Source organism: Lepus europaeus, chromosome 23, assembly GCF_033115175.1.
Source record: "Lepus europaeus isolate LE1 chromosome 23, mLepTim1.pri, whole genome shotgun sequence".
Classification (NCBI taxonomy): Eukaryota; Metazoa; Chordata; class Mammalia; order Lagomorpha; family Leporidae; genus Lepus; species Lepus europaeus.
Genome location: NC_084849.1, coordinates 28,898,386 through 28,908,703, shown reverse-complemented (window position 1 = coordinate 28,908,703; position 10,318 = coordinate 28,898,386). Strand labels below are relative to the sequence as shown.

The 10,318-nt window shown below is 56.5% G+C and overlaps 1 protein-coding gene across 1 annotated transcript; it reads right to left on the bottom strand.

Moving 5' to 3' along the window:
* CLDN5 (claudin 5) lies at nt 1-1,393 on the bottom strand. The gene has a single exon (XM_062182262.1). It carries the CDS (start codon nt 1,306-1,308, stop codon nt 652-654), a length of 657 nt encoding a protein of 218 aa, XP_062038246.1. The 5' UTR covers nt 1,309-1,393; the 3' UTR covers nt 1-651.
* Nucleotides 1,394-10,318: the final 8,925 nt, after the last annotated feature.

Sequence of the window (10,318 nt, the reverse complement as noted above, 5' to 3'; positions counted from 1 at the left end):
GAACGTTCAAACCATTTACTAAGCAAATTCTTAACTACCCCACAAGCTGTGGAGGAGGGCAGGGCCGCCGCCCCCAGTACACACACACCCCCTCCCATGCCTGGACTCCGGTGCCCACAAGCCCCGCCTTGAGGAGCTGAGTGCAGCCAGGGCCAGTGACCCACTGTGCTCAAGTCCCAATGGCGTCCATAAGGCCAGCTGTGCACACCCCTCCAGCAGCCCGGGCTCTCCGCCTGCCCCTAGGAATTCTGCAGCCGCTGGGAAGTAAGACAGCATCCAAGACCGGTCAAGGGCAGAGGAGGAATTACCGGCATCGGTAGTGATGCCCCGGGGGCTGACGGAGTCCAGGTCTCACCCACGTCGCGGCCACTGCAGCGCACAGAAACAGGAAACCGATCAAGTCCTCGCAAGTGCCCATCGTCTGTTCAGGGCAGGGTGCGGCTCAGGGTCCAGCTGGTCAGTGGTCAGAGAGGACGGGATGCGGTGCGAGCAGGGACTGGTCCGAGGGCGGCGACCGTGCGCAAAGCTCGGCGTTCCGCGGAGCTGGTGCGCGGCACAATCCAGCCAGGGCCGCCGCCGTCCACGCGGGCTCCCCCGCGCCGGTCCTTCGGCTCTCGGGCCTGGCTCCCCGGGGAGTGGGGTCCGGCGCCCTCAAACGTAGTTTTTCTTATCGTAGTCGCCGCTGGCCGTTGGCCGCCGCGATGCTGAGTACTTAACTGGGAAGCTGAAGTTGGGGCGGCCAGCGCAGACCCAGGCGCCGCAGCACACGAGACCGCCGCCGCACATGAGCAGCGCCGAGGCCGCCCAGCCTATGTACAGCGCGGCGCCCAGCTCGTACTTCTGCGACACGGGCACTGCGGGGTCGTAGAACTCGCGGACCACGATGTTGGCGAACCAGCAGAGCGGCACGAGCGCCAGGAGCCCGCAGAGCGCATAGAGCGCGCCGCCCGTGAGGGCCACGCGCGCCTTGCCCGGCCCGGGGGCCACGCAGGTGGTGCACTGAGCGCCCGCCAGGGTCACGAAGAGAGCGACGAGCGCCAGCAGCACGGCGCCCACGGTGAGCGCTCGCGCCGCCTGCACCTCGGCGCTCAGCGCCAGCACCGACTCGTACACCTTGCACTGCATGTGCCCGGTGCTCTGCACCACGCACGACATCCACAGCCCCTTCCAGGTGGTCTGCGCCGTCACGATGTTGTGGTCCAGGAAAGCAGTCACCTGCCACATGGGCAGCCCGCACGCCAAAATCAGCCCCACCCAGCCCACCAGGCACAGCACCAGGCCCAGGATCTCCAGCGCGGCGGACCCCATGGCTGGAGGCGAAGTGCGCGGCGGGACGGCTTCGAGCCCTGCGCGCGCCCAGCTCACCGCTCAGCCCGCCGGCCCTCGGGGGCTGCAGCACCGCCTGGGTTCTGCCAGCGGCTCCTGGCGGCTCCGTATTTGAAGCCTCGGGAGGCGGATTCCGCCCCCCGCCGGTTCGGCCCCTCTGACATTAGCAGCCAATCCAGGCGCGAGCCATGGGTCCTCAGCCAATCACACACCGCCCCCCATCCCGGCTGCCGGAGTTAGGGAAACAACAGCGCTGGAGACCGCTCCCCGCCCTGGCTTCGGACCCCGAGTGCCCACCCGCGGGTGTTCTAGCCGATGCTGAGTGCGCTCCGGGCTGGCAAGCGCTCTGCGGGGCGCCTCCTTGTGCGGCTTCACAAACTGCGTGACCCCCATCTGCACCACCCACTTCACCCCACAACCTCCACCCAGCCCGACGGTTCCTTCCACCTGGGCAGCTCCTCACTTCCCCGACCAAGGTCTGCAGGATACACTCCCCCCACACACCACGGCACATGAGGTCGGGCCCCTAGGCGTGGGCGCCGTGTGTCCCACGCAGTGGAGAGAGCGGACTGGCCTGGGGGCAGATCGGGGTGACCAGGGCCACCACCCCTACATGATTCCCTGCCTCCACGGAGCCCGAGGCTCTGGCACAAAAGCCGGTTAAGACCCCTTTGCACCAGCTGCTCCTCTTCCCCTGATGCTGCCCATCCCCCATCCTATGAGGCCCAGGCGACACCACTTAGGGAAGTCCCCACATCAGCGTGTGCTTCCCACCCTGGGGGCAGTGTTGGCTTACTGGACCTATTCCCACCCTCAAACAGGACACCCAGGGGCCAGTCCTTGTCCTCCCGCCAGCACCCGCTGCCACCCCGGCCCCCAGGCCCTCCTCCGGAAGTCCACTTGGAGTTTCCTGGCTGGGAGGAAGAGCCCCCATCCCTTCTAGAGGAGGGAGGCGCGGGATTTCCGGCCATTCTTTTGCACAATGGCCCAGCCATTTGTTGAAAGGTCCACTGGGGTGGACGCTCCCGCCCCCCTGAGGCTCAGGTGGGGGCACCAGGCCCACAACCCCATGGGGGCACCGGCCCCTCCCGACTCCCCGCTGGTCCCTTTGTTTCCAACAAAGTCTGGACTCCTGGCCCTGGACTGAGCCCCCCCCCCCCCCCCCCCCCGTCCTCAGTCCCTTCTCTGGACCCAAGTGCTCAGGGCCCTCCTGTAGGCACAGCACTGAGAGGCTGGGCTCTCCCAGCCGGGGGCCAGTTCCTGCACGCTCCTGGGGTGGGGCCTGCATCTACTCATCCAGGATGGAAAGGTGCTGAGTGCGTTTGCTGGGCACCGGGCGGGCGCAGAGTGTGGGCACTGCTCCCAGCCACCACCTCCATGGCTGCTTTCCCCCCACTGCAGGCTTCCTGTCCCCTTAGCGGGCCCTCCTGGATAGCCCTTGTGTCAAGGGACCCAGCTGAACCACCCAGCACACCCTCTCAACCCTGCTTTTCCCAGGCCGGAGCCCAGGGACCTTCCCCGTGGTCCCTTGTCCCCTGTGCCACCTTCCACACCCCAACTTCCGCTCTTGGCCACCGGAACCCTGGCAGGCCCCTCTTCTGGGCCATCCTATCTGGCTCTTGGGTGCAGCCCAGACCACTGTGCCCCAGCATGCACCGGGACTGCCCAACTGGACCCACCATGACCATGACCACACACTCCATGTTCCAACTGACTTGCCTTCTTCTAAGCCCTCTAACAAGTCTCACCCACAGCCTCTTCCGCCCACAATTGGGCATCCCTCGTCTTGAGCCCTTGAGTTGTAGGAGCTGCCTCCCAGGACACCTCTGTCCCCTCAGCACGGCTCCCAGATGCCCGAGCTGGCACTGTCCATGTTCTGGACCAGCATCTAGGAATGAATTGCCACACAGGGGCAGCCTTCCTGCAGCTCCTTGTCTCCTGCCTGGGAAGATGCCCCCTCCCCACCACTCACTCCGGACCCATCCCAAATCTCACAATCTCTTGGGGACCGGATGGAGCCGCTGCAGGCTCCACCCTTCGCCATCTGTGCTGGTTGTGGCCCCCAAGGAAAGTGGCCAGACCCAGAAAGGGCTCAAGGGTATACCGAGCCTTGCTTCTACTTGGGAAGGCTCTGATCGCTCACCACGTGTCAGGCGCTGTCTCTGCAGAGATACAGAGCAAGAAACACCTTCAGTGACAGAGCTGACAGTAGATCATCACCCACCCGGTAACTGGGCAGGCCCACGGGAGCCATGAGGGTCTCCTTAAGAGGATGGCATCTCAGCAAGGACCCAGAGGAGCCACTCTGGCAGCCGGGTGAGACCCCACAGGTGCAGGGAGGCGACCGAGGAGTTGCAAGTGTGGCTGATTGCTGCAGTGGGCCAGGATCTGCGGGCTGAGGTCCCAGGGTATCCGGGACTGAGCAGGGGGTGGGTGACTCCCTGGGCAACAAGAGCTTCCCTGGCAGACCGGAGGGCCAAGGCCACCTGCTCATTCACAGCTATTGTTCTGTTTTCCCAAGGGAAGTGAGGCAGGATCTCAATAATTGTGTGAGAGAAAAGCCTGAGTCGGCAGAAAAAGCAAATTTATCTGGAGCAGCTGCTGGCTGACCCTGCCCCGGGGCGGGTGTGTGTGTGTGTGTGTGTGTGTTGGGGGAATCTGGTGACCTCCCCAGGACAACCTAAATTTAGGCTCCAGATTCAAGGGATCGGGATTCGGGAAGCTCCAGGTAACAGAAAAATAACGCGCCCCTGTCTTTTTGGCTTTGCAACACTTAAGGATGTGTTCCCCTCCAGCCCAGCAGATGTGCACCGATCCTGACCCTTCCTCGGCCAGACTCACTGCTCCTGCATGCCCCCTAGAGGGGGAGTGGGGCCCTGCATCCCTGGCTGCTGTGCAGAGTGCCTGGGGCACCCCAGCACCGGGCACTCAGCCAGGGCTGTTGCTGGCGTGGGCACTGTCTCCTTTACAGCCAAGAGCGGGCACGATGGACGCAGCTCTGCTCCTCCCTTCTCTGCGGTGTGGCTTCTGCAACTGTTCTAGTGCTTTTCCCACTCTGAGTCACATGGTGGGGAAGATACTGAGCCTAGCAGTTAAGATGTGGGCATCCCACATGGGAGTACCTGGATTTCCTTTTAATTAATTAATTAATTTGAAAGAGTTACAGATGGAGAGAAGAGGGAAGGGGAGGGAAGGGGAGAGAGAGAGAGAGAGAGAGAGGGAGAGAGAGAGAGATCATCCATCCACTGGTTCACTACCCAAATAGCCACAATGGCCAGGGCTGGGCTGATCAGGAGCCAAGAGCTTCTTCCAGGTCTCCTATGTGGGTGCAGGGGCCCAAGTGCTTTTCCAGGCACGTTAGCCAGGAGCTGGATCAGAAGTGGAGCAGCTGGGACTTAAACTGGTGCCCATATGGGATGCCGGCACTGCAAGCAGTGGCTTTACCAGTGATACCACAGCACTGGCCCCAGAATACTTGGATTTGGTTTGATTCCTAGCTCTGGCTCCTGACTGCAGCTTCGTGCTATCGTGCACCCTGGGAGAGTGGGGACAGCTCAACTTGGGTCCCTGCCTCCCATGTGGGAAACCTATACTGAGCTCCTGGCTTCTTCCCGGGCTCAGCCCCCACTCTCTTTTAGTCTCTCTCTCTCTCTTCCTCTCTTCTACTCAAATAAATAATTTGAAAAGAAATCAGGATCCGCCTTTCCCACTTAGCATTGTGTTATAAGCACTTCCTTACTCGGCCCCAAAACTCCCTCATGGCTGTGGTTGTTTAGAGCAGGTTGCGATCTCTCCAACACTCAGGGGCCAGCTGTGACCCTGGACAATTTGTTCTAGGGTTCTGTGCAGTGGGAAGGATAGTGGGTGCGACATCAAAGCAGCGTCAGGAGCTCAGTGGAAGCCGTCCTGGCTCACAATGGGTGTGAGTCAGCAGAAATGATGTCCTCACAGTGGTCCGCCAGTGTCAGTGCTGGGGGGTGCGTGGAGGTCGGGATGGAGATCAGTTCCAGGGCCATCTATGGATACCAAAAACCATGCATGCTCAAATCCCTTGTATAAAGTGGTATAGTATTTACATAGAACTTATGCAACCCATGGGGCCGGTGCTGTGGTGTAGGGGGTAAAGCCACTGCCTGCAGTGCCAGCATCCCATATGGGCGCTGGTTTGAGTCCCGGCTGCTCCACTTCCAATCCAGCTCTTTGCTATGGCCTGGGAAAGCAATAGAAGATGGCCCAGGTCCTTGGGCCCCTGCACCTATGTGGAAGACCCAGAAGAAGCTCCCGGCTCCTGGCTTCAGATTGGCGCAGCTCCAACCATTGCGGCCAATTGGGAAGTGAACCAGCAGATGGAAGACCTCTCTCCCTCTCTGTGTAATTCTGACTTTCAAATAAATAAATAAATCTTTAAAACATAAAAAAGAACTTATGCAATTCTCCCATATACTCTATTTTTTATTTATTCATTCTCATCTACTTGAGAGATAGATTAACAGAGAGAGAGAACGAGAGAAAGAGCAGACATACAGAGCTTACATCTACTGGTTCCCTCCCCAAATGCTTGCAACAGCCAAGGCTGGGCCAAGCCAAATCCAGGAGCCAGGAGCTCCATCCCGGTCCCCCACGTGGGTGGCAGGGAACCAAGCACCTAAGCCATCCTCCATTGCCTCCCAGGTGAGCAATCAGCAGGAAACTGGACTGGAAGTGGAGGAGCCAGGACTTGAACCAGTGCCATCACATGTGATGTGGACATTCCAGGCAGCTGTGCCACAGCACCTGCCAAGTCCCATGTATTTAAAAATCATCTCTGGGTTATGTATGATACCTAAGACCAGGAAAATGCTCTGGAAATAGTTGTTTAGGTTAGATTGCTTAGAGGAGAAGGACAAGGGAGAAATTTAAAGGACAACATCAGGGCTGGCACTGTGGCTTAGTAGGTTAAGCCTCTGCCTGCAACGCCAGCATCTCATATAGGTGCCTGATCAAGTCCTGGCTGCTCCACTTTTACTTCAGTTTGTTTTTTTGTTTGTTTTTTTTTTGTTTTGTTTTGTTTTGTTTTTCTTGACAGGCAGAGTTAGACAGTGAGAGAGAGAGACAGAGAGAAAGGTCTTCCTTCCATTGGTTCACCCTCCAAATGGCCGCTACGGCCGGCGCACTGTGCCGATCCAAAGCCAGGAGCCAGGTACTTCCTCCTGGTCTCCCATGTGGGTGCAGGGCCCAAGGACCTGGGCCATCCTCCACTGCACTCCCGGGCCACAGCAGAGAGCTAGAATTGAAGAGAAGCAACCAGGACAGAATCCGGTGCCCCGACTGGGACTAGAACCCAGGGTGCCGGCGCCGCAGGCGGAGGATTAGCCTAGTGAGCCGTGGCGCTGGCCTTACTTCAGCTCTTAAATGGGTGAATTTTTTAAATTAATTTATTTTATTTGAAAGGTAGAGTTACAGGGTGGTGGAGAGAAAGAGAGAGAGAAATCTTCCATCTACTGGTTCCCTCCCCAAATGGCTGCAATGGCTGGGGCTGGGCCAGGCTGAACCTAGGCTCCAGGAGCTTCATTCAGGTCTCCTGTGTGAGAGCAGGGACCCAGGGACTTGGGCCATCTTCAGCTGCTTTCCAATGCACATTAGCAGGTAGCTACATTGGAAGTGGAGCAGCTGGGTCTCAAGCCAGTGCCCATATGGGATGCCAGCACTGCAAGTAGAGGCTTAACATAGTGAACCACAATGCTGTCCCAAGTGGGTGAATTCTATGATACATGAGTTATATCTCTGGCAAGCTGTTTTTTTTTTTTTTTGGGGGGGGGGAGTCAGGCTATATATCATAGAACATGTGCATTCGAATCCTGCAAGCAAGATCTCTCAAGAAATGTAAGGATGCAAGATTGCTTTTAGAATCAAATTACACAGCACTCGCCAAAAGAAGAAAAAAAAAAAAAGATAACAGGAAAATGTCAAAAATGTCAAAAGTAAACAACATACTTCTAAATGAGCCATGGGCCAAAGAGGAAGTCTCAAAGGAAATAAATAGATACACTGATACGAAAATACACACACGTGGAAATTCATAGAGACAGGAGGCAGATCAGTATGGAGGGTAGGGGAGGAGTTCTCAACCGGACATTGATTTTCAGTTTTACAAGAAAAAAAGGTACATACTTAAAAGAGGTGAAGTTAGTAAATTTTATATTACACATATTTTATCCACAAAGTAATTTTTTTACTTTTTTTGGATTTTTTAAAAGATTTTTTTTTGAAAAGCAGAGTTAACAAAAAGAGAAGGAGAGGTAGTGAGAAAGAGAGAGAGAGAGAGAGAGGTCTTCCATCTTCTGGTTCACTCCCTAATTGGCCACAACAGTTGGGAGATGAGCTGATCCAAAGCCAGGAGCCAGGAGCTTTTTCCGGATCTCCCACAAGGGTGGCAGGGACCCAAGCACTTGGGCCATCTTCCACTGCTTTTCCAAGTGCATTAGCAGGAAGCTGGATTGAAAGTGGAGCAGCTGGGACTTGAACTGGCGCCTATACAGGATGCAGTACTGCAGGCAGTGGTTTAAGCTGCTGTGCTACAACGTCAGTCCTAATACAAACATTCTTAAGCAAATGTGATAAAATAGATTCATCAATATGTAAAAAAAAAATAATTACGCACCATGATCAAGTGGGATTTCTCCCAGGTATGCAAGATCGATTCATTATTCAAAAATCAGCCAGTGTGGACAGAGTGCTGTGGTATAGCAAGTTATGTCACTATCCAGAACACCTGCGTCCAATCTGGTGTCCCTGGTTCAACTTCCAGCAACTCCACTTCCATTCCAGCTTCCTGCTATACACGCACTTCAGGCGGCAGGCGGCCGGTGATGGCTCAAGAACTTAGGCCCCTCCTACCCCTGTGGGAGACCCGGATGGAGTTCCTGGCTTCTTCAACCGGGCCCAGCCCTGGGTCTTGTGGTCATTTGGAGAGTGAACCAGCCAGTGATGCAAGAAGTCGTCTCTTTCTCTTTCTCTCTCTCTCTCTCTCTGCCTTTTTAATAAATAAATAACTCCTTTTAAATCAATCAATCAGTGTGCAGAGGCCGGTGCTGTGGCACAGCAGGTAAAGTTTTCACCTGTAGTGCCGGTTCGAGACCCAGCTACTCTGTTTCTGATCCAGCTCTCTGCTATGGCCTGGGAAAGCAGTAGAAGATGGCCCAAGTCCTTGGGCCCCTGCACCCACGTGGGAGACCCGGAAGAAGCTCCTGGCTCCTGGCTTCAGATCGGCGCAGCTCCGGCTCTAGCAGCCTTCTGGGGAGTGAACCAGTGGATGGAAGACCTCTCTGCCTCTGCTTCTCTCTGTGTGTGTGGCTCTGAGTTTCGAATAAATAAATAGATCTAAAAAAAAAAAATGGAAAAATCAATCAGTGTAAAACAGCATAAGCTAAAGAAGAAAAATCACATGACCCTATCAAATGAGCCCAAAGAAGCATTTGTCAAAATTCAACACCCAGTATTCACTATAAAAGCGCTCAGAAGGTCCACAAAAACCTTGCAACTAGCATGAGCATTAACAATGAAAGAATACATTTCCTCCAAAGGGATTCTGTTTTCATGACTCTCATTCAGTGCAGTGCTGGGCATTCTGGCCATTGCAAAAGGCAAGAAAAGGAATTAAAAGAGATGGTGGGGGCCGGCGCTGCGGCTCACTAGACTAATCCTCCCACTGCGGCGCCGGCACCCCGGGTTCTAGTCCCGGTCGGGGCACCGGATTCTGTCCCGGTTGCTCCTCTTCCAGGCCAGCTCTCTGCTATGGCCTGGGAAGGCAGTGGAGGATGGCCCAAGTGCTTGGGCCCCTGCACCCGCATGGGAGACATGGTTCACTCCCCAGATGGCTGCAATGGCCAGAGCTGAGCCGATCTGAAGCCAGGAACCAGGAGTTTCTTCCAGGGCTCCCATGTGAGTGCAGGGCCCCATACACTTGGGCCATCCTCTGCTGCTTTCCCAGGTGCATTAGCAGGGAGCTGGATCAGAAGTGGAGCAGCAGGGACTCAACCTGAAGCCCATATGGGATGCCGGTGCTGCGCTGCAGGCTGGGGCTTTAACTTTCTGCACTATAGCACTGGCACCAGAAAATAAATCATTTTTAAAACATCTGTGCAGAAATGGGATTAAAAATAATTTTATTTTTGTGCAAAAAAATATTCATGCATAGTTTATCCATGAACTTTCTAAAGACAGCTCATCTCCTGCCCTCCCCCGCCAGTCCCCACCCCTAGCCGGGTCTCCGAATGCCTGGGTTCCATCGTCCGCTGCCCGCTCACAGTTGCTGCCCAGCACCCTGTGCTGGCTGGGCGGGTTGTGCAGAGGCAGCTGTGAGGCTGGGAGAGGATGCCCGCCCGCTCCCCCTGCCGCTGCCCCGCCTGCTCAGACTGCAGCCACACCCTGCTCACCAGACAGAGCGCCCAGGGGCAGGAAGCCCGGCAAACACAGGGCGGGCACCCACACTGTTCCCAGGAGCCAGGCCTCAGATCCTATCTGGCTCTCCTGCCTTTGTTCAGCCCTTGGCACTTGGCTTTCAGGTCTGGCTCAGGTCAGCCGCGTTTTCCCAAACAAGGAGTGAGCACCAGAGCTGGGCACGCAGGGCCAGGCCAGACCGTACCAAGGGCAAAGGCCTTCCTGGGATCTGCTGGGGGTGGGGGGCAACCCAGCCCAGCTACCCTCCCCCCCCGAGGAGAGTGTGTTGGGCCTCCCCGCAGGCCCTGGCATGTGCACCTGCCATGCATGGATTTAGCCCTGGCTCAGTCACTTGCTCTCCAGCAGTCCATGCTCAAGTGCTCGGAGCCCGAGCTGGGGGCAGACAGACCCGGATTGACGTGAGGACTGAGCACAGAGGCAGGAAGGGGAGGACACAGTCATCCTCCTGGGAAAGAAGCTTCTAGGTGGACAAGGAGCTAAGAGTAGGATGAAGGTGCGAACTGGCATCTCAGAAAGGAGAGACCCTGGGGAAGGGAGTGGGGTGACAGCAGAG

Coding starts and splice junctions, on each gene's coding strand:
- CLDN5 (XM_062182262.1), bottom strand. CDS start 1,308: ATGGGGTCCGCCGCGCTGGAGATCCTGGGCCTGGTGCTGTGCCTGGTG.